Source organism: Colossoma macropomum, unplaced genomic scaffold (genome assembly GCF_904425465.1).
Source record: "Colossoma macropomum unplaced genomic scaffold, Colossoma_macropomum, whole genome shotgun sequence".
Taxonomy (NCBI): Eukaryota; Metazoa; Chordata; class Actinopteri; order Characiformes; family Serrasalmidae; genus Colossoma; species Colossoma macropomum.
In genome coordinates this window covers 29,447,731-29,473,158 of record NW_023494799.1, presented here as the reverse complement: position 1 = coordinate 29,473,158, position 25,428 = coordinate 29,447,731, and the positions used below count along the sequence as shown (strand labels likewise).

The 25,428-nt window shown below is 38.4% G+C and overlaps 1 protein-coding gene across 1 annotated transcript in view; it reads left to right on the top strand.

Annotated features, from left to right (window-relative positions):
- plpp2b (phospholipid phosphatase 2b) overlaps positions 1-25,428 on the top strand; it is a 29,624-nt gene extending 4,196 nt beyond the window's left edge. The window contains exons 2-6 of the mRNA XM_036586479.1: positions 16,941-17,092; positions 18,814-19,076; positions 19,173-19,230; positions 21,672-21,848; positions 22,981-25,428. Of these exons, the coding sequence (XP_036442372.1) occupies positions 16,941-17,092; positions 18,814-19,076; positions 19,173-19,230; positions 21,672-21,848; positions 22,981-23,133 (803 nt within the window). The 3' untranslated portion in view covers positions 23,134-25,428. The remainder of the gene's footprint in view (positions 1-16,940; positions 17,093-18,813; positions 19,077-19,172; positions 19,231-21,671; positions 21,849-22,980) is intronic.

Genomic DNA, 25,428 nt, shown 5'->3' with positions numbered 1-25,428 from the left:
ATATAAAATAGTGGAATTCATTGGAAGACCAAGATGTTCTCAGTTTTGTTCCGAGTTTTTTTCGGTTTTGAAGTGTTTTGGCCATGGATTTTTATTTCGATCCATATTTTTCCCCTTCGATATCTAAGCCAGCATTTTCTGCTGATATTGGCCCAGTGTTGACATTTGATTTTGGATTTGTGCCATCTCTGACTTGCCCAATACAGTGTCAGCCAACAGTGCCAATTGCTGAACTGCTAGTACTGATACCAAGTGAACTTCTGGTGCTTTTCATTGACCAGAATTGTAAATTACTGAAACATACATACATACATACATCATCTAAACCGCTTATCCTTCTGGGTCACGGTGGGGTGCTGGAGCCTATCCCAGCTGTCATTGGGCAGAAGGTCGCCAGTCCATCGCAGGGCAGACAGACAGACATACATATACAATCACACACACATTCGCACCTAGGGAGAACATGCAAACTCCACACAGAAAGGACCCCGGACGCCCGGCCGGGAATCAAACCCAGGCCCTTCTTGCTGTGAGGCGACACCGTGCCGCCCATTACTGAAACAGAGAATGACCAAATGGTAATGCGTGACCATTATTAACAATGATGAATTACTGGCAAATTAGTTAATAAGTCTGAAATCTGTTGAAAAGACTTGTATCTCTGAGGTAATAGTGGACATCTGGCTTGTAACAAAAGGTAGGAAATTCCCTGCGCAGATGCAGGTGCGCTGATTCAGACATTCTCAAATAAATAACTACTTCTTAGATTGCTTTAATAATAACACCAAGACCCAATAGTGGGTCCAGGCAGCTACCAGAGGAAATTCTGCAAACGTGCAGGACTCGGCCACCTCTGGCTGCTTTAATCCTTTTCCCAGCCTTGTGTTTGACATTCTATCCAGGCCAGTCGGTCCCCCACCCTCTATTCTCCTCCTTCTGTCTGCATAAACCTCCTGTCTGCCCAAACACACAGGCTGAGTGTTGGCTCACTGCATGGCCTAGCAGTTTGGATTTAAGCTCGCACCGTCTGCTGAAGAGGCTGCCCTCTAATGATTTACGGCCAGCTTTGTGAATACTGGTCAAACCGAGCCTCAGACCAAATTATAATGTCATTGGTGATTATCTGCTGAAAAGGACAAATCCTTTTTAGCCTAGGACTAGGCTTAGTCTGTGTCCAGGATGGCACTCGGCCCATCAAATACCTCTGGCATTGTGGCTCAGTCATTCTGCAGTCATGCATGTTGATTTGGTCGTTCTTCTGACTAAAGCGTGCGTTGAAATCGTGACATGGAGTAGAATTTACGAAACTGATCAGAATGAATTATACAGTATGAAATATGATTGTTCTACTTTTGATCTTGTTACAGCAACATTATCAGAAGCAGAGCTTGACAAATAGCAAGTTTTTAACACTTTTAAAATCAGTCTTTCTTTTCTTTGTGCTGTCGAATGTCATGATCATGTAGAGCCTTCAGACATTTCCACATTCGCGTAGCTCTGACCTCTCTCTCCGAGTTCAGAATCACAATTCATGAAAGCCTCCTGGGCTACATGTGCTATTTCCACTGTTTTGGGAAATTTTCGTCATGAGTTCTCATGTGATTTCCACGGGAGGGGAAAAAAGCAGGGACTACTACAAAGAGATTTCTTTGTTCGTGAGAATATATATTTTCAGTATGAGATGAACTGTCATGGAAGTGATTCCAACTTTTTATTCGAAGATGGATTATATCATTTAAAATATTTGCCTTGCCTTGTTTTATGTTCATTCTGTAAACCTTCAAATGATGACTGTCTTCACTGAATACCCATTATTGTTCCCAGATTATTAACTGTTACATACTTTCCAGCTTACAGAGCACTGCTGCTTGGTTTGACTGGTCAAGCCAACACATCGTATATCATCCTGCCACATCTTAAAACAGATCGTCTTGTTTCGTTTGAAAGCTTAAAAGCATGTGAGCAGCTCAGAACACTTCCATCATGTAGTGTGAGTTACTAACGTATAGTGTTGCGCTGATGCCTCATGGGCATTGACTGCGATACTGGCACTTGAATACAGTGAGTACGTTTATATTCACTTTATAATTTGATAGGAAATCAGAATTTGTCAGTAATCCGATCACGTTCACATGCACTTGAGTAATCAAAAACTCTGGGTCTACATGAGTCAGGCAGTAATCAGATTTCTGCTTTACAACCAGCCAATAAACTCGCGGAAGAAGACGTGACGTAAACGTAATGTAAAACTCAAACTTCATGCCGCGACATTGCCCCACTTTACCTGAAAATATGAACATGCATCATCTAGAAGATGGAGAATATTAAAATCCTTCTTTTCATCAGGCATGTGTTTTGGTTTCAGCACTGCTCCAAAAGTGTTTTGTTGCTATCTTGCGGTGGCACTGCTCACTTATTTCTGGTACTGCGGTCTGTTCTCGCGCATGCACAGACTGAGAAATCCGAAAGAAATCAGAGTAAGGGTACACATGCACTGAGAAATCTGATAACTGGGCTAAAATCCAGCTCTCTTTATTGGATTTCTTAATTGAATTTCTAGACCTTACTCCGAACTAAATAATCAGAGCATGCTGTTTACATGACCATTTGAATAATCAGATAACTGATTATTGAGTGCATGTAAACGCACTTATTGCAGTAGAGAATACCGATGCAATGAATCGTTTTCTGACACATACGTGCGCTACTAGTGCCGCTTGTGTGTGCACCTGTAGATGGAGCTTAACGGAAGCAAGCAGCATGTTGGCGCTGTGGGATCATTTCACGACAAGCAGGAATAAAAACACACAATGCAAAATCTGTAACACCAGTATTTCGAGAATTTCAATACATCAAATTTAATTAAGCATTTAAAGATGAACCATGCTTTGAAACCAGTTATCCAACCTGTAAGTGCCATTTATTCAAACTTAATGTGCTTTATTTATGACACAGAACACTGCTTTTACCAAAATCAAATATTTGAAAAGCATAATAGTATAAATATTCAGATTTATAGGTATATATTATGTAGTTAGGTTAGACAGAGTTAGGACTCTGATATTATCAGCAGATACTTGAGGATCAGGTATCGATATCGGAAGAGAAACAGTGGTATCAGTGCATCCCTACTAACATTCAAAGTCACAGTGGAAAAAAAGATCTTACTTGTGATTAATGTGCAGTTTTTCAGATAGGTTCCTAAAATCTGAGATCACATTGAACTTCTGGGATTTTTTTATTTAAACCTGGAAGTTCAGAAGTATGAAAAATTTAAAACAAAGAAATGTTACAAGTAAAATGAAGAAGGAATATTGAAAAGTCTGCACTAGTTTCAGGTCACTTTTCAGATTTAAGCAAATTTGTGATCCTGACTTTATTAAGGCCCTTGTTTTTTAGCCTTATCCTGTCATCGTCAAGCTGTTTGGACGACTCTCGGGTTGATTTGATCTACTATTTAGAGGCTTTTGCAAGAAAGGAATTAAAATTAGAAGCATTTTTACTGGTGGTCTCAGACTTTTGGACCCCACTGTACTCTGTTTACTTGAGGCTGGAAAAGGGAGATTTGTTACAGGTCAATTGACTTTCAGGTTGCTGACATACTTTCTCATCTGCTATTGATCTTTGTAATGTGTCATATGGTCTTACCTGAAGATCTACTGCTGAAGTCGTTGTTAACAGTTGCAACATGACATTGACTAAGTACAGTCTCATCTTGAGCAAACTATGGCAGCGCTGCATGAATCATAGCCATATAATTCTAAACTTTGTCATGCCTTTCTGTTATAGCATAGACCCTGAACAAGTGCCTGAAAAAGCCCTGTGGCCTCTTTGAGAGCTTTTCTGCTGTAGCTCACCAGGTGTTGTTTCAGAAGGACTAGCGTGAGATGAGGGGTTTGAAAGGAGAGTGAGCCGGAGGGATTAGGTTAATGAGGAGGAAGGAGGAGGGCGTTCCTGCGTGAAGCAGAATTCCAGACCCTCCTGCAGAGGCCGTACGCTCAGCACATACCTTCCATATGAGCCAGGCTCATTCAGACTGCATCACCGCGGCAGGACGAGAGCGCCAGCTCAGCTCTGAGTGTCCAGCTGAACCTAAAGCGCCGGGCAGGAACATTCCACTGTGATACTCACCCTCTGATGCTCTGTAAGAAAGGAAGAGACATGATGTACGTTAGGCTTGAGTAATCTAATAACATTACTACTGAGATTTAATGGCGATATTTTTATACTGATACTGATTTCAAGGGGCTGAAAAGTCTGATAACTGACTGTGACTGAATGACTGCCTGTTCTTAATGGTCATATGTCTTAACCTCAAACAGCAGTAACAGTGTTAAGGAGTCTTAATTTTTGTTCTATTTTTTATTGTTTTTTTGTTTTTTTTTGCATTTTTTTCCCTTTGAGCTCCACTTACGACGTTTGTGTGGTTTTATGTACCAAAAACTGTCCTAAATATTTTCCAGCGTCTCTTTATCTCTTTAAACAGGCTGTTTTTGTTACGGTGCCTTTAAGACTGATATGTGTAACTGAGCTCTGTTCTGATTGGCTGCCCTGTATTGTGCCTCATTCTTAAAGCAGTCAGGGCTGAAACACCCCTTATAACATCTATGTGAGTGGGTTAAGAGTGCCTCATTCAAAAAGCAGCCTGGGCTGCTGGCGTTCCTCCATAAAGTCATAGCTACAATCAAGTACAATCATGCAAAAGTTTGAGCGCCCCTCATCAAATAATGTTTTTGTTGGTTTTCTAGGTGAAAATTAGTTAACATATCCTCTATAGAGAACACATTTCTTTACATTTTAATACACATTTACTGTTTATTTGCTGAATTTAACATATTGGGGGAAAAATATTAAATGTGATCTGTGCAAAATGGTTAATGGTTATGGCTGTTTTATATTTTATGTTTTATTTTCTACAGTATGTTCAATAAACATAAAGCGTGCCCTAAAATGTGCAGAAAAAATGTTATATTCAGGTTTGTTCCCCTTTTAATTGGACGTGTTAACTTATTTTCACTTGGGTGTTTAAACTTTTTCATACAACTGTAACTGTAGACTCTCTAAGGCTACATTCACATTAGCCTTATCATTTAATTCTAGTTGTTTGACTTAGATCTGATCCTTCTGCCTTGATGGTTCCTTTTTGTGGTTGTGAGTGACCCATATGTACCACACCTCTGTATACTCTGTGCACTGTGAAGTGTAAAAAAAAAAAAAGGAGTTCTGATGTAACGGTTCTCATTACAGTCATGTGACCAATTATTAGATATATGTCCACCTGTGACCGCATATGTAAACGGCTCAATTCTGATTTGATGTGTTCACACAGCTCTGAAAATGTCACATATAGGTAACAATTCAGATTTGTTGCACTTAAACCCCGTAATGTAAACCTATCCTATGAAAACACAAGGTGTGTATAACGGCAAAATGGGCAAGATCAGTCTCCGGGTCAAAGTCCCACTCGCTATGGAATGATCTACCTCCTGTGGGAATGCCAGTTAGACAAAACACATGGTATGAAACAGGTAAACAGCAGTTCTGCCAAATTCTCACCAATGTTGTATTACTTTAGAGTAGCCCTACTGTGTGGGTGCGGAGTATTCATGATGCTCCAACACCTGCATTTCACAGACGGTATATAAGTAGCACTTGAAGCAGAGGCTCAGCTTAAATATAGCTTGGAATCAAAGCCTCAAGACCTATAATAATCTTTCCGGTCTTCACATGTTAAAAGTACACTCCATTCCCATCTCTCAGATTTGCGTCCCGCAAGTGCAAATTCAGGAAGATTGCTAGATTCGTCCTTTAATGAGTCTGGCTGACTTCCACCAGGAGCACTGAAGCCGTGAACGCTCCAGACTCCCTATGTTTCAAAGAAATTGCTGCCTCTGTGCTGTAATTGCACATTATTTTGAGTTAAATAAAGCGAGGCCCCATTCCACCCTGCATATTTTTAGAGTCTTGTGAGAGAGTGGGAGGATGTGCACAACAGGGAGGAAAAGAAGAATGAATGAGGAGGAGAGACAGAGTGATCACATACTTTGTGTACTGATATATGCAGGGCTATGCAGGGCAACAGTTTTGCTCGAGCTTGTGACTTTGTATCTCTAGGCTAGCTGTGATCGCTAGGACCTATAACAGGGAGAAGATATTTCACTATTATAAGTGGTACCTCGACAAAACAACACTTTGTAGAAGAGTCCCCCCTTGCAATGCTTTACACTAGTTTTAGCTCATTAGCTCATCTGAAGGGGCAGTATTCATCACTAAGGACCATCCAATTTCACTCTTTGCCCCTGCCACCTAGCTCTTACCCCTTTGTTTTGCACGTTCACACCTAGGGGTAGGGTGTCCCAGTCTTTGTTGAGATAAAGGGGTAGGGTGAAGTGTTAGGGCGGAGGTTTTTCAGAGTCGCACTCCAAACACAGTGTTATAAGGGGTGCGGAAACGACCAGAGAAACCCAAAAATTTGAGTATTTTCTCTATTTAAAAGCTCTGATAACAGTCGTATTATCTTAGTTTCAATTTTTCAACATTTATTTATGACAAGCATAAAAATCACTAATAGTATGCTGATGTCTCAGTAGCTAGCTAGCTAAATTTAATAAACAAGAAGCTGGCGAATAGCTGACCTCATCTTCATATTACCACAGAATTAAGGGTGGGCGATAATAAATAATTGGCCTCCTCTGCTGTTTCTGCAGACTGGCAGGGTCGCCTACAGAGCACCTCTAGTAGCCTGTTAATAAAGTAATGTTCTTTATTTTGAGTCCCATTTTGTAGAGGAAGATTTCAACCACTGCTACTCAGTTCCAAGGGCCAAGGTGACACTTGAAAACAAGGGGGAGGGATAAAAATAAGAAATGAGATTGGGCCTAAATTCTCTTTATCCAACAAAAAACAACACTTTAACTCACAGTGGGTAAAACATTTCCCTTGGCTACGTTTGAGTAACAAAACATGTTTTCAAATGTACTCCTCTGTGTGCTCCTACGTTTTCCTGCTACTGAAATATTTGGCCTACACTCTTAAAAAAGATGCTTCTTCAAAGGTTTTTAAATAGTTTTATATAGCACAACGAACATTTAAAGACCTATTTGCATGCTTAAACGGTTCTCTGCATCATATGTTTCTTCAGCTTGATGGAGAATGTGTTGTATATGGTTTTATATAGAACATTTTTTACAAAATTATAGAAGAAGAAGAAGACCTTTTTTGTGGTATATTGGTGCTATGTATTTGCCACTGATTACTGGTGATGGTTCACACACAACCGAAATGGCTGTAGTAGACCTTACAGACCCTTATGTAAGCACTGTGACACAAAACATCTATTCAAAAACAGCAGCTTTTTCTGCCATTTTTTAAATTGTTTTGCGGTGTGGCATGATGGATTGTGGATGATTAAAGGTCTTGGAAGGAATACACCAGTTGAGTCCTTGGATTTTTCAGAAAAGTCAGCTGCAACTGAAGGGTCCTTCAAAACGGAACGGTCGACAGTGACGCAACGGCTTAAATATGCAGCCTGCCGCAACTGCATCCTTAGCTTAGAGACATGTTTGTTGACTTTTACAGGAGCCCCAGGTGTTACGATGGTTGCTGGGTGTGGACCAGAACCCTCGGAAACCTCAGCTCCCAAGCTCTGCATTCCCGAGTTCCAAACGTAATTAAATAACTGCTTAATTTCCACCTGCGAAATGCAGGCTTTGAAGTGGAGACGTTTGAAGTGCTGGCTTTTCAGCCTACACATACAGCTACAGACTAAATGAAGGTTTTAAATGAATGGTCAAAAATAGGTAGTTTGCATGTCTGACAAATGAACTATCATACTGAGTTGTGTCAGTGTGGATAAAATGTTGGGGAAAGCATTCGTCCAGGAAGAAAGGCCCCTCATCAGATTGTATCTGAGAGTGGATTGTGGAAATGTTTAGTCATCGTCTCTGAAACAAAGCCATGTATCTTTCATCTTCATTCATTTCTAATATTATGTTCCAGGCAGGCAGCAATCTGGAGGGGAAAAAGGGAAAAAAGACACATTTGTTTATTCATGGTTTGGTGCGAGCGAGTTATGGTCCAACTGGCAAACAAAATGCAGAGGTTGCAGAGGGCCATGCAGATCCTTTGTCTTTCAAAGTCTCAACTGGGTGTTAAAGGTATGGCCATTGTTATGGGATCTGCTCCAACAGCATGGCTTGTCGGGCCTGAGAGAAGGTGCTGATGTTCAGCATTGTTTGCTTCCTACAAAAAAAAACTGCGTGGACGAGTAAATAGGTTTGCGAGTGAGTGGGTGAGCCTTTTTTTTGTTTTTAATGGGTAGCAGATGGGCTCCAGCTGTTCCTGATGACTGAATAGAGCCTGGACAGAGTCGAGCTGAGTTGAAAGAGATGAAATTTGAATAGTCTGCATTTGGCATTGAAAGACTTTGCCGTTTGCACCCATGTGCTTCAGAACTCACATCTGTGTTTGATCGGTTCAGTAATGTCATTAGACGGTTAAGACCTCCTTCCATGTGTCTCGCTGTAAGCAGATGAGCCTTGATGAAGGATGAAACGAAGCCTTTTGTTTTTTCCAAATCGTACATGAATTTGTTTTGAAATGAACTTCAGATTATTTATAAACGGCACTTGTAAAATGTATTTCCTATAAAACCTGTTAATGGTGTTGGCAGGTTCGACTCATCAGCTCTGCTTTAGCCACTTGCCATGAAAGTGATTTGCAGTGTATCAGTCTGAACTATCTGTTCAACTGTGTTAGTTGTATTCAACTATAATAATTTTCAATGATCATTTTTTGCCAAATGGGTCATTTCAGGCTATTTTTAAAATAGAAATCCAAAAAAGCTTGTTTTTTGTTATCTGAATTCTGTCTTTGTCTGTGTGCGTGTTTCCTAAAGAATCATAATCAAGTTGGAAAGTTAAAAGAGATCTGAGACTTACACTCCGGGTATTCATAACATTCATCCCCACAAGGAGCCCTTGTCTAATGGTTGTCTTAGCAATTTATCAATTTGTCTGTTAGAAAGCTGTGTGTCTTATTAGATGAATGGAAGTTTAATTTTTTTTCCCCTAGACTGCAATTGAAGCTACTGAAGTAATACAGTATGTGATCTATAGGACTAGGTCAGAGACCAACAGCTACTAAGTAAAGTTTTTTAAGTTTCAGCATCAGAACAAAAGTACAAAATATATTTACCAGCCCTGACAGCTAAATTTAATGTTTATTGTGACTTTTATTCAGTTTTTCAAAGAAATCTGCTGGGATATTTTTCCACACCTCCAAAGTTCAGTCTTAGAAGTTGGTTGCATTTTCTGCTTCTCACAGTCAAAGGAAATCCCTGAGATCTGGACTCTCAGGTGGTCAGTCCATTGTTCTGAGAACACCAATTTCTTTATTTGATTTGCAAATTTTTTCTTCCTTTTTGTCTTTTTCCTTTTCTCAGTAAGGGCTTTTTACAGCTACACATACTTTCATTCTTTCAGGCTTGTAGTCTTCTCACAGTAGAAGCGTGGACAGAAAGGATGGATTTTCAACCTCTTTCTCAAATATGAAGTATTGTTTATCTAAGGGGAATGGTTTTGGTGGTCTACCAGGTCTTGCATGGCTGTTAGTGGTCTCGTTTTTTTACAGCCTTTAATCATGATTCTCAAAATCAGAGAAGTTCTCTTGCATTGTGTTAGATGAATTGCTATCATTATGAACTGTCTGGTAAACAATTAGATTTGCATTAAGAATCCTTGGCATCAGTTATATAGGTCCATATGGCCTTATAGTCTGACATCACCTTATGTTCATCATTCAGTACCAAACTTCAAATCCATAAGAAATCAGTCTTGGCATATATGAGCAAATAGGCCTGCTTTTTCCAAATCTACACTTCTGATTGGCAGTGTAAATTATAGTCCCTATGTATGTTATAATACCAGTGTGTCTTGATTAGTCTGCAATCTGGTACAGACTAATTATTCCAACTTTCAACATCCCACACTCATATCTGGTTTAAACCACGTTCACTTTCAGTATGTAATTAAAGAGAAGGTACTGAAATAAAGGAATCAGCAGCCACATTTACGTTCAACCTGATAATCTGTTTATAGTCCGACTAATAGCTCAATCGGAATAGAATATGTCCATGTATCCACTTTAGTTGGAATAAACTAGTCATTTGGAATACAATTTCTATCTGATTGAACGAGGTGGGTAATCCTGTAAATAATCCGTTAAATTGAATAATAATAATCATGTGAAGGCCTGTATCCGATTACATTCCCAATCGGAAAGTTTAAGTACGTTCTGCGCATGTGCGTCACATCATAGCGAAAGTTTATACCGTTATGGCAGGAGCAGAAACTGGTCTGCAGAGGAGACGAAGTTTATGCTGTGAGCTTTAAAAGACGGCGGTGGGACAAGTGTCCAGCTCATGTGTCTCAAAACACAACATCTTCCTGTCGCCTTCTTTAATAAGGACATGTGAAGTATGTTTTTTTGAGTCTGACATCATTTTAAGTAATTAAAAACACAAGCGCGTCAGCTGAAAACTCAGGTAAGTCACTGCTGCTCGTCTCACTCTGACTGGACTCACGTGATGCTCGCTGTCGTGGTAATGTCTACACTAAGTGTTACTCTACGTATGCGTGGAATTTTGGGTCGGATTACTTGTAGTCTGCATGTAAACAGAGATTTTCCATCAGATTGTTGAGTACAGTGAGTATATAAACACCTCAGCCTTAATTTATAATCGGAATGTATTTAATTGAATTGGCAAAAATTAAAAAAAGCCTCTTAGAGATGTGATGGTACATAGTATATTGTCGGACCGTTCAGTAAGCCCCCCTGCGGTTCAATACGTTCACATGAACCGTGGTGCTACAATATGCCTGTTATTTTCCTATAACTTCCAAAATTTGCCTATTGTGCTGCCAAATTATGCTCATTTTGTAATCGGCCATGTAGTTAGTCAGTGTAACGAGTATTGTTACATACTTTGCTATATTACTCACCACTATGCAGGTGTTCAGTGAGTTTGGTACATTGATACACGTTCAGCTCAACTCTTAAATGTCTTGGCAATGGCAGTCATTCTTAATGACTCGTGCAAAAACAGGTGGCTAGACCACAATAGCTGTCTTTTACACTGTGGCCTTAGTAGACTAGACATTCTGCTGATAACTTGAAAACAATGCAGCTTCAGCCGTGGGTGGTTGGTGGTGAGGTCTTTGGTACAGCCTTTGGAATGTGGAATGGTAATGAAACGTTACAAGTTATCCCTCATTCAGTGTTTTCTTTGGAGTCTGTTGTGTTTTTCATATGTACCATAGATGACAATGACCTGCCTAACCAGGCTGAAGATGGAGACATGAAAAGTGTTGTTTGACTTTGTGTGTTAGGACTAAGATAGCACTAAGAGGCCAGTTATGACCCTCTTAAAAAGTGAGTGGTCTAAAGAACCATCCAGTGAAATGTTCTATAGGTAAAATGAAGTGGTTAGTCTGTGATGTTTCTCTAAAGATCCTTATAGGCACCTTTTATTTGTAAGATTAGTTTCGGCAGATAATTGCTTCAAAAAATATATCAGCATTGGACAGACTGATATTTCAAACCAATGTTTGTGGGCGTATTTATTATATTGTCATCGACAGATATGTGCATGATAAATATCAAATATCGACTTCTATCCACAACTTCCAAAACCTATAATGTACCCACATACATGCTCATGCATGTGAATTTCTTTATTCTCTTCTTTTTGAATACTTTTGCATCACATGTGTGTCAAGCTGGAAACCAGCTTTCACTTGTGCATGCAGGAGCTCCAGGTGGCTAAAGACTGTCTTTGTCATTAAAACGGGCTACACAGGGACAGGACCACCTGCTTCACTTCAAAGCAGAGCCAAGACTGGAGTTTGTATCATGCACTTCATATGGAAGGTTTTTCGCCATCATGCCTGTAAATGTGATTTGGAACACACAAAAAAGATTCATTTGTTTATTTGGTCATTTGGCTAAAAATGTTGAAAGGCAGATTGACAGTCTTTTTGGACATAAACAGCCCAAATCCAACAGTTTTCTTGTACTTCTTCCTCCCTGAAGTCCACGTATGACATTTGTGTGGGTTCATCTGCCAAAATTAATTTGTTAATATATGAAAATTTTCCAGCCTTTTCCAAATTCTTCTGTGTGTGTGTGTGTATGTGTGTATGTGTGTAATGCTTCTTCAGATTGATGGAGAATGTGCTGTAGATGGCTCTATATCTATATTATATTATTATATTATATTATTTTGAATCTTTTTCAAAAACGTTCTGTATAGCACCAATATATAGCACCAATGTCCAGCCATTTTACATCAATCTGAAGAACGCTTTATACGAAAGGGTCATTATATTCCGACAGCAGCGATATATATGCATATGTGGGCATATGTATGTATGTGTGTGTGTGTGTGTGTGTGTGTGTGTGTGTGTGTGCATACATATGTGTGTATACATATGTGTGTGTGTGTGTATATATATATATATATATATATATATATATATATATATATATATATATATATATATATATATATATATATATATATAGATATAGATCTATGTATATAGATATGTAAATGTGTTGGGTTTTTGCGACATCACAGAAACAATTAATGTAAAACGTGCTGTTTTTGCAGCTTCGTTTCTGTATATGAACTGTAAGGACTGGGTCATAAATGGTACATTTTGGAGAATTTTTCCATGATATTAACCCTTTAACAAACACTGGTAGTATGACCCACCTTCCAAAGAGATGTGGGTTTGGCGCAAACAGCATCTCTTCAGTGGAAGACCCCTTAATGAGGTCATTTTGGGATAGTGTGGGTTGTAGTTCTAAATGTCACTGAACTGTAACTCAATGGCAGAACGTGTGGATTCGTAGAAATGAGGGACCAGTCAGATTTTGCCAAGCTTATTTGGTTATGAAACATTACTGACTAATTGTTGATGAATGTTGACATCCTCCAACGCAGTGTGTGTTCCACTTGGACCATGTGAGTCTTATTTCTAGCAGTCTGTCAAACTAATGGAACAAGTCTTGAATTGTAGTATAACAAGGCAAAAAGTGTATGTAATATTCTCAGCACGCTCATTATTTCATATGCTTTATGACCTTTTTTGGTTGGTCTATGTTGTAGGTTGCCAGTTTTTCTTCACAGCCTACTGGTTTTGCAGGTTTTACCTCTTGGCTCTCATGCAATCATGAAAACATGCCCACATAAGATGTATAGGGTTATAGATTTTAACCTGGAAAACTATACACACTTAAAGATGGTTCTTCAAGGGTTCTTTAGTAAGGAAAATGGTTCTATATAGAACTTTGAACACTCAAAGAACCCTTTGTATGATTAAATGGTTCTTTTCATCATGAAATTGTTCATCAGATTGATGAAGAATGTGTTTTATATGATTTTTATATAGAACCTTTTTGAAATGTGTTCTATATAGCACCAAAGAGGGTTCTTCAAGGGTTCTTTAGTAAGGAAAATGGTTCTATATAGAACTTTGAACACTCAAAGAACCCTTTGTATGATTAAATGGTTCTTTTCATCATGAAATTGTTCATCAGATTGATGAAGAATGTGTTTTATAAGATTTTTATATAGAACCTTTTTGAAATGGGTTCTATATAGCACCAAAAAGGGTTCTTCTGTTGTTACACACATGACATTAGACCATCTACAGCACATTCTCCATTAATTGCAAGAATGATTTATTGATGCAAAGTACCCTTTAATCATGCAAAGGGTTCTTTGAGTGTTCATGGTTCTATACAGAACAATTTACTTTACTGAAAAATTCATGAAGAACCATCATTTTTAAGAGTGTCCACTTCAAAAGACTATTCAAAGACACTTGAATTTATTTCAGGTATGAGATACAAGAGATTCAGACACTGACATGCGCCACATTCACACGTAGCATGTATACAGATCTCTTTTTCCAGAATCACCGGTTACACCACATTGTCAAGTACCTCAGTAATCTTGCTGGAAAGACTTATTTTACTCTCTTTGTTTCCTCAGTTTGATATACTTCCTTGTTCTCTGTAAAAGACGTAATGAGTGGGGAAAATGCTTTAATTCAGCTTTTATATAGTGTGTTTTAACAGAATTGTCTCATCTGTGAGGAAAGGCTTGTGTGCTGGGCGTTGATTCTGATTTTGTAGTGCTGTGTATAGTTCAAAAATGGCTGCTGTGGACCACAGTGTGGTGAGAATGTAGCGTCACATAGCAAAGAAAACACAAACATGTTTATGCTAAGTTTTGTACTTTACTGATTTGAATTTAATGAACTAAAGCTTTCAACATCATTTATCACGCTTGGAATCACTTTAATATCACAAACTCCCTGTTTTCAAGCTGAAACATACCAGGTGAAAAAGCCTAAGCTAGTAACGTTAGCGGAGGTAACAGACCATTAGCATCTGTCTGTTTATCTAAAAGACTGACTGCCTTTCTCTGTGTAAATTTCAAGCTACACGGAATCTACTGTGCCTCTGCGGTCTCGATTATGACTTTAATTTCATGAAGTTATGGTTAAATGCTGAGTGTTAAATGTTTCCACTGAGAACTGTGCTTGGAGAAAGTAGCACAGTGCCCCCATGTCTCAAGCGCAGTGTCGGCACCCGTGCTCAAATTTTTAACACTATGCTAATACGGTGGATGTATGGTATACTGTATATGTTCGAACCAGAATCTGTCAGAGATGTCTAAGCAGCTTATCTCAGACCTCTCCTACATATCAGTTTAGTATCACTAAATTAACTACCCAAAATGTGTATTAGTGTTATCTGTAATATTAATAATAAGAAAATAGAAAATGTATTTATTTCTATACGAAATTAAAATAACAAGAATTCTAATCATTTGTGCCTTTAGCAAAACACAGCTAGTGCAGAAGCATCTTGTACACTGCAATAATACAGCATTTAAATATGTTATTTTAGGAAAATAATCACACTACACAATCTGTCATAAGGTGTTTTGTTAATGTCACATTTATTCACATTTCACATTTATAGTCATTGTAATTTTAACACTAAAAATATGGCCATAGGGGGAGCAATGCTGTCATTTTGTTGGCTCCATACTAAAACATCTGCATGAATTAGGGTGTGCCTCATGCTAATGCTATGTAAATGAGGTATTAGTAGGCTGGTGCTTGATTTCACACACTGAAACTGACTCATCATTTGCGCTCAAGTCTTTGCTTGTTTCCATTTCATATGAAAGTTCCATGAATCAGATGCAGAATAGTTCATACGTCATCAAAAGTGTTATTTTATGAAAGTTTGATTTTATAAGGTCCAGTGCATTTCTAGAAGTAAAGAAAATTTGTAAGATACACAAATGCAGTAAATACTATTCAGTAAATATTATGCATCCCTAAAAGCCCCCTGTGTTATGAATGAGTGGTTCTCTGACTAAAGAAAAGAGATAAGGGCCTTTGCTGACGAGGGAAAATCATTCTCACAGGTTAATAGGTGCATGAGCGAGAGCACATGTACACCAAGTATAGCAAAAACAAGTACAAAAGTCTGGCACCAATGGCTCTGGTAGCTGTGCCCCAGTGCTTCGCCAAACAGCTAAACTACCAGCTCGCTTTGCTTCCTCATAAATATTACCTGATTATTATCTTACTGTACTGCAAAACATCTGTACTTGAAGCATTAGCTTCTCGGTTGAAGGCTGCCTGCTGAGATAATATAGGGCACATTTGTATTATTCTGCCTATAAATTAGGCTTTGAGGAAGAATTAAACATTTAAACAAACTTCTTTTTTTCTAAATGAATTCAACAAGTAATCTTTGATTTTGGCAGCTCTACCTAGTGCTATGGAAGGCTTGTAGCTGAGCTGGGATTCAAACCTCAATATCTGACTGTTTTTTGCAACATATTTCTTTAGAAGTCAACAACTACTGTTGAAGTTCTAAGTTGAAAATCCACTTTTTGACCGAGATTCTTTCCAAATTATTAGTGACATCATATTACCTTCAATAAATGTGACATGTAAGGGTTAAACACGAATGCTGAGTACACAGTGTGTCATTTGAGTTTAACCAGATCGTTTGTAAGATGCCGGGAATGTTTGACTTGCTCTCGTACGATAATCAGAAGGAACTCCAGTAATGTCTTCCTCATTTCTGGGTTGTAGTTGGGAATCATATATCCATATGTCAGCGCTTTTGGGGTGGTATCAGGATGTTACGGCATGTCTCAAGGACACTTTCCATTCATCAAAACAGCCTAGCAGAGACTATATTTATTTATCTATATCTCCAACCGACCGCGAGTTGGTCTTATGTGGCCTTGTGGTGAGGATGTCTGGGGTGTGGGAATGTGCACGAGTATGTGTTTATGAAACAGCTGACTCTACATATGACTTCCATGTTGAGATGTATGTCTCACACACACACTTTTATATTGAGTCTTGCTGCTTTAGTTCCATGGCAGCTCTTGCGACACTGTATATGCTCTACGTGACCTTCACTGATTGTATCTTCAGATTAAAGTGTGATGCAGTGCCAGTCAGTCTGTTTGTAGAAAACAAATCTCGAAAACATGTTTATGCAACACTAGAGGAATGAATTTGAATGGACGGTCACTTTTGTTGCATCGCAAGCTCTGGAACCACACCACCTGATTCATAGCGTCAGTTACTATTCTCTGAAATTCAAGCGTGTTATTATAAAGAATTTCATAAAGTTTGTTTCAGACTGTACTATGATGCTAAATTACCTCTTATCAGAATTTTAGTGTTATCTTGTACATATGAACCACAAATGTTCTTATCAGCTTATCTGTTTTGATGTTTTCAGAGTTTGTACGCTGCCAAAAATACATAACTAGCTTGAATAATATTCACATAAACGAGAGTCAAACTGAGTGTCTCTTTGCCTCACAGCCTCCCTGCCTTTTGTGATTATGAACATCATTTACCAGCCGTACCAGCGCGGCATCCACTGTGACGATGAGAGCATTATGTACCCGCTGAAGTTAGACACCATCACACATGGACTGATGGCTGCTGTTGCCATTTCCTGCACTGTTGTCATTGTGAGTTCCTCCCTCCATCCCTCCTCTTCTTCTACCCATTGTTCAGTGTCCTTTCTTCAGAGAGTGTTAACCATTTATTTTAACAGTTAAGTTTGTGATTCTAATGATCTGTCCATGCTCTACCCATGAATACATTCTTTCTCAGCTGTTGAGGCCTGTGTGAACAAACTTTACAGAATGCTGGCAAAAATGCATCAACCCAGTGAGGAAATTGTAGCGATCTTTGTTTAGACCGGGGGTCGGCTACATGCGGCTCTTTTACTGCCCTGTTGCAGCTCCACAGCAGAAATAATCCTCCTTTGCGGTAAAATAAATCTCTGCTGATCATTCTAACACAGTTTTAACACTAAATGGTCTTAAATGCTGGAGTTAATGTAGCCTACAACTGCTTACTCGCCAGAATTTAACCATGAAGGTTGGTGCGCAGACTGTGGGTCACTATAGCAACACAGACAACAGTCTCACATAGCTAGTAGCTATTGAAATAGCAGAGGGAAAGACTAACATCGATAATTAGGAGATGAATGGACTTATTTGCATTTATAAGCACTTCAGCTGGTTTCCTGATGCATTTAATCTGCAATGAAAAACTGTCAAAGAGTCACAAAGCTGAAAACATATTCACGTTCACTGGCTTCTTGTTCAAATTTTCCTCTTTCACTAAACGATGCAGCAGTTACAACATGGCACTTCAGGCAGCATTTAAGATGGATCGGGAAAATTCAAAGAAGAAGCTGGCGAATGAGAAGTAGACATCAGCCTTGTAAAAAATCAAACATTTATGAGACATTTTATGAGAAACTCTTCTACTTTTGTGGAAAAGTTTCCTGCCAGAGATGCGAGAAAAGCGGCTATAGCTGAGCTGAAGCTTAAAGCAGAGCAAAGCAAGTCTGCGTTTTTGTTTATATAAAATTTGTTAGCCTACATCAGCACATACTGAGACATATTTACAGCCAAGATGGTAAAATGGACATAAAAATAGGTGGCTCGTTTTTGTTCTACAGGACAAAATGCCTCTTCTTAACATTTGGGTTACCGACCCCTGGGTTACACTCCTTTTATTTGGGCAGATAGCTATAGCTAATCTAAGAAGTTTGGAAACAACAGTTAACTAATATTAGCTTACAGTATATTATATTATAATGTTAGCTTACAGTATGTTACAGTGTATTATATTACAGTAAAATATACATAAGCTTAAAAAAATTATTATAAAATTTATTATAAAATCATATTCTGTTGTTGAGGCTTCTTTGTAATTTTATATTAAATATGTTTTCTATGTTTTACCTGTATTAATTACTTAATTACCTAATGGCTGTTTTAACTGGAAATGACATAAATGAAGGGTGTTCTGACTTTCGTATCAAACCACATACCTGATCGATCCTAAATAAGTATGATTAGAAAATATTTAAGAATATTTTAGAATTGTTATTGAGGAAAAAAATATAATTGTGTTTTAGTTGAATTGAGTTGAACGGGATGTTTGTGAACATCCTCTAAAGCTTGTCCAACCTCGCAACAAAGGTATGAAAGAACCCATTTGTGGGACAAGATATCAAGTTTACAAGTATAATGTACATATCTGATTATTAGTGATACATAGAGATCTCAGGTTTAGGATTTATTTCTGTAGTAACTTGTAGTCTGACAGATAATGAAGATGAAACGTGTAATTTTATCCACTTTTTTTTTCTTATTCACTCTCTGTCACTCAGTTGTCATCGGGTGAGGCCTATCTGGTCTACAGTAAGAAACTCCAGTCTAACTCTGGGTTTAACCAGTACGTGGCTGCACTCTATAAGGCGGTGGGCACCTTCCTGTTTGGAGCAGCTGTGAGCCAGTCACTCACAGACCTGGCCAAGTTTACCATCGGACGTCCGCGCCCCAACTTCTTAACAGTCTGCGCCCCCAAAATCTGCAAAGGCTACATGTCACATATCAACTGCACTGGCAACCCAGCTGATGTCACAGAGTCCAGGTAATGTATGGGGTATTTTGGTAGATGTGTGGTCAGGAAGATTATTTTGCATTTGCATTGTATTGGTAAAAACTAAATTTGGTCTTAAAATTCTAGGCTGTCCTTCTACTCGGGGCATTCGTCCTTTGGGATGTACTGCATGCTGTTCCTGGCGGTGAGTCCATTCACTTTGTGTACCTAACAGACTGCAGGTTTCAAGGCCATCAGAGCTCCCTCAGTGACCTTTGGGCACACTGTGTTACTGTTTTCTGGAGTTAACAATACTGTAGGATCCAAAAGTAGATGATGAATGTTGTTAAAAATTGAAGGGTTTCATTCCAAAACGCATTATAGACCACTTTAAAATTTTTCCTTTTTCCTTTTCTCCATGATGTACGTGTGGGGCTGGACTTTACACATACAAGAATATCAAATGCTATATAATGATTAATACCACCTTTATAAGAGAAATGTGTTTTCCATTATATGTCAACTGTTAATCTTTTGAAAAACTAATTGTATCCAAAACTGTTACAACAACATTTTGGAATAAAAAAACTTTTTTCCGACTGACATCTTGACTTCAATATTGATTCTTGAATGATATCTTCTCTAAATAACAAAACAATATTGAGTTTAAGAGCATATATTGCTTTAAAATAAAAAAAATGTTTTTTTTAAATGCAACAATATATAAATATAAAAAATCTAGTTTAATAAAAAGAAGGTTACATGATTCATGTCTGTTAAAACTAAATTTGTTGGCTAACTGACTTTTTATATTGAATGACAATGAATTTTTTCCAATACACTGTGGTACCGTTTTATGTTACTTAGTACCATAAAAGCATTTACATAAAAGCATACTAATACAGGGTGATTTCAAAAAGATTCATCTGATTTCAAAATTATTTATTTCACTTATAAATCATTACAGAACAACGCAGTAAATTGTAAATAGTTTAAGTGAGCATAATATTTAATATGTAATTTTACAAGTGCTTAATATGAACCTCCCCCAGCTGTACAGACAACATCAACGCCATAATCAAATTCATCTCATATTTGATTGAGCATGTCGGGTGTCACTGTACTCACGGCTCTTTCAGTGCGATTTCGGAGATCATCCAGTGTTGTGGAACCAAAGATGAACGCTTTGAGCTGTTGGAGGTTCACTGCCCACGAAAATCATGTTGCACAGTTATGACGGATTCACTCTTATTGAAGTGGAGAATGCAAAACGCTTTCTGCTCAGGGGTCGCATCTCCTCACAGAAAGGGAGCCATCTTCCAGTGACGGTCAGAAACTCTGTGACCCCCTCTTTCAACTGGTATGTGATTGGTTCCTAGGCACCTCATGATTGTAAAATATGGCGCTTTGAAATCGGATGAATCTTTGTGAATCACCCTGTAAAATTTTTGTCTAAATATTTCTTATTTCCTTTCTTTAACTATATTTTCTAGTATTTACTGAAAATCAAATATCTCATTATTTCTAACCATTTGCTTCAATAGTCATCTTGCAGATCTGGTGAATCCTCATTACTGCAGCAGCCTAGAGAGAGAGTCTTAATGTATTCTTGAATAATAAATATCAGTTTTTGAAATATGCTTCATATTAGTTTCTGGTAAATGATGGCATAAAAACAACACTTGACAGACTTTTGGACCTTACTGTATGTTGGGGTGCATCCAGTTTTTACTCATTTTAATTTAAAATTCTGATTTACTGTCAGTCCAGGTCTGAAGGCCTGGAGATATGTAGGCCTCTTTGTGAAGCCACTGAAAAAAAATTAACGCCTATGCATTTCGTTATGGATAAAACAGTGATTTTATATTGATTTTAAAAAAGGATTTTAAAGGATTCTTGAATAAATATTTGACAGAGAGCTCTGTTCATGCACAAGTAAGGGCAGAACTACACTGAAAAGTGCCCCCGAGTTCATAAAACCTTTTTCTGTTTCTCGAGATGCAAGTAAATCCAGGGCTTTTTACCCTCTTCTGTCTCACCCATTGATTCTCTTTTTTGTGTCACTAATTTAATTCATATTTAATTGCCAGTTAAAACATTCCATTGGTCCTCCTGCTAACAGTATCATTAGCTCTCTAATGTCCTCTAATGTAAATGTGATTTTAAATGACAGAGTATTCTTCTACATTTCGCTCTGTGTGTGTGTGTGTGTGTGTGTGTGTGTGTGTGTGTGTGTGTGTGTGTGTGTCTGTGTGTGTCTGTGTGTGTCTGTCTGCCAGAAGAGGCCTTGGAGTACTCTAATGCCAGCCATTACGATACATTCCAGTTCTAATTGTTCTCCTTTTTAAGACTTTTTTTGTCCAAAGTAAACTATATTTGGCTCTTAGATGTGCTGGATACCGTTCCTAATGTTCCTACTTTAATTCAGCCGAAGTAAAAAGGAATGAATGACTTACATGGGAATGGAATGGTGTAGAGATTTCCAAGATAAAACTGGTTGCACTTCCAAAGCATTCTAAACTTTACTCAGTTGAGCAGAGAAACCTCTACATCCTAATCTAGATAACATCCAGGAACTAAAACATTAAAACAAGGTAGAAATGTCTGCATGACCAGCTAATTTCTCCTGTTCCTCTCTCTCCACAGCTGTACGTGCAGGCTAGGCTGAGGGCCAAATGGGCCAGACTCCTGCGGCCCACCATCCAGTTCTTTCTGGTGGCCTTTGCTGTGTATGTGGGCTACACCAGAGTGTCAGATTACAAGCATCACTGGAGCGATGTTCTCGTTGGGCTCCTCCAAGGGGCGCTAGTTGCTATACTCGTTGTGAGTATTCTGACTGTTGATTTGAAAATATTCAAAATGGAGCACAACTGCAGCTTTCGTTAGAGCAAAAATCGTGTACAACTACTGCAACAAAGAATAGCATTTAAACACAGTAAACACACTTTATTAATGTTCACTTGCTTTCTCACCTACAACTATGAAAACTGTGTAAATCCTACACATTTCCATCGAAACATTCCGTTGATGTTACCCATTTCCTTTAGGGTAGTGCTAGATCAGTGCAAACGAGCAGTTACTAACTGGGATTTCTTTGTTTTAATCAGTTGAACTAAATCATTCTGGTGTTGAAAATGGAGACCTGTGTTCTGCTTTGGTTAAACAAAAGGCTTAGATTCCTTATGTCTGTAGGTAATTAGGGCTCTGTTTCAACCAAAATCCAAAGTTTTTCCCAAATATAATCACAGTTCATCACAAATAAAGTCAACCCATAAGTAATGAAAGGGCATGCCCACCAGTTAGCACTGTGTAAAGCGCCTAAATCTTCACACACTTGCCTCAAACCATTTTGTTGTTAAGAAGCCTCAAACAGACGCTTATGAGGTTTTGCTGTCTATAAAAATGGTCAAAAGCAGGTTGCATAGCTAAAAATGGTATAAGCAGCCATATTGCCATATGTTCACATTTTTGTTGATGTTTAAATTTGATATTTGGTTCAACCATCACTTTAAAAAGACATTTTCTTCTCTTTTTTAAATAAAAGAGTTTGATGTAGTATAAATCAAGGTTTCAAAACATACCTGTCACCCCCCAGTCTGTACAGTTCAAATAAGAAAACAGCCCATTTTGAATTCAAACCTTTTGTGATATGACAGTAAACAACCCATTTACATATACAGGCCTGTTTAGCCTACAGCAGTTTAGCCCCACCCATTCACACTGAAGTTATAAAGAGTGTTTCAGCCCAGACCGCTTTTTTGAATGAGGCAAAATACAGCACAGCCAATCATAACAGTTTTGGTACATAAAGCCAAAAACTATCAAGTAGACCTTAAGGAAACAGATAAAATACAAGAAACATATCAGATATAGGCTGTTTTAAAGTGTTGCACTTTTTTGCACTGGCTTAAAGATCCCAGGGTGTTCAGTTCTCTCTCTTTCTTTTCTCGTCCAGGTGCGATATGTGTCAGATTTCTTCAAACGACATCCTTCAACCCAGTGCTCCAGTCCAGATACAGTTGAGAGTGATATGCTGGAGAGAAAGCACAGCATTCAGGTGGGAGATTTGGAGCACAACAACCATTACAACTACCACAGGCCTGCATGAGAGACAGTTTGCCCTACCACTCAGACTACATCTCCCACAACCACTGAAGCGACTGGAGCAACTAGAGCACCACACCTGCTGCAGTGGCGCGCTGGCCTCCCTAAACACAATCTGCAATGATTCTTTCCCTCCTGTGTGTTTTTATGTGAAAGCAAACTCTCCGATGTTCAAAATGCCGTTTTTTTTTTTTCCATGTTATTATTTTAATAAAAGATGAGCCTAGGGCCCAGCCAATAAATCAGTTGACCGATATTGAGGTCCCACGAATTGTATCTGCAAAAATTCCTGCAATAAGGCACCGATATGTGTTGACTTAATTTATTTAGTGACCAACAAACACTGCAGATGTGTAGAAATACATTCTGATTATAGTTATATCTCAATATAGTTACAGTTGAAAACCACAAAAACATGTAAAATGCAGCCTAAACGTGTAGGATGAAGATAATTTGGAGTAACCCTAAAAATGTTGATGAAAATAAGAAAAATAAGAGTTAATTAATTAGTTAGAAATCAACAAAACTGCTAAGACTTCTGGCTCCACCCCGTGCTATAATTTTTTTTATTATTTAAGGCTTCTGTTGTTTGAGTGTCAGAAATTTGACAGTCATATTTGAAAACGTTTACAGTTGAAAGCTGACAGTCATATTTACTAAAGCATTGTTTAACCAGAACCAGTGGAGTCTGTTTCAGTTGATTTTATTGCTTATCCAAATTTTTAGCTCCTTTTAGTTGATATTGTGTCAGTCAAGGAATGTTCATACATGTTGGGCCCCAGATCAGCTATTTAGGGACTGAAGATAAAGTTCTCAACTACGACAGTACAGCAGCTTCAACGCCTTACCTCCTGTTGAGGGTAGCAGCAAACATTAATGACTAGTGTACAGTGACTTTTGTACAGTCATGCTAATTTCTTCCTTATTTGAGCTGGAAATTGCTTTAAGGCAAAGGCTGGAGTTCGGTTTACATCACCCTTTCATCCTCAGATTAGAGTTGGGGGAGACATATGTGGGCATATCCAGTGGAAAATGCTGTGCTGTGGTGAAAAACACATCCCCAGCTGCTCTCAATATTCCTGCAGTAATGGTTGCCATTCAGATTGCTGTCATTAAACTTTATGTTGGGAACCTTTGTTGCCTGTTGGTGGGCTATTGAGCTGGACAGTAACATATAAAATTGATGGCAAAGATTTGTTCCATGCAAGATGATACCACTACAAGCCCTTTGTGTTGCTATTCTTTCTCCTCTTTCATCATAATCTACCTTCATTTGTAATAATGCTGGTTTTGCATTTGTTTTGGACCAACTTGCTTATTGCTCATTTGAATAGCGTTATCTGGACAATGTTTGTACCAAACAAAAGCAGTGATTAGTGTGTAGATGTCTATGTTTAGCGTATCATTTAGCATATCTCTTTCTAATAATGCACCATTTAGGTAAAAGTTCTGTTCTTGATATGGCAATATGCCACACCTGTTGTCACATCGTTGGTACTTTTATTCATATTAAAGCTTAAATGAAATATTTTCCATTAACAAACTTAATATAGTCCTGATATCCATGTTCTTTATAGTTCTGTTCCTTCACTGGCTGTTTGTCTGTAAAATCATATTTGACTTTGTGTCACATTCTGTTCTGATGTGAAACGTACTTTTACGTTGAATTTGCATGCACGTTTGCTGATGGAACCAGGATTTGGTGTTCTGGATGGTGCTTTGATTCAAATTCCTGCATACCTATGTGAGCTGTATACCTTAAGTCAGATTGAACTCATGCAGCATCAAACACTATCTGCAAAGTTCGCTTGTACTCTATGAATATGAATAATGGACATATTTATGCTTGCATTCATTTACATTGCTTTGTTTCACATGTGCTCAAGTGTATTTATGTCCCAAAGATAACTGGCCAGCCATATTTCACTCAGCCTGTGCCTTCGGTTCAGCTTTGCCTAGTTTTCAGCAGTAGCCTTGCCATGTTTCCAGTAAAGTAGCCAGGCGTCGACCCAAGACTGAGACTGTATGAGAATACCTCTTTATGAGTGGTCAGATGGGATTCGACACTGGAAGCGTTCTCCATCAGCTGCAGCGAGAGAGTCCAGGAAGTCTAACCTGTGTACTGGCACGATATCGGACTTTATCCAGTCAGAAAGAACTGACATGGAAATGCATACTGTCCCTTTGAATAAGGATTTCTAAACTGACCTTGACATGCAGGCCATGCATAGAGTAAATACACAGAGAAGGTTTTGTATGGAATGGGTTGATTTACAATAAATAGTTGGTATGTATGGAA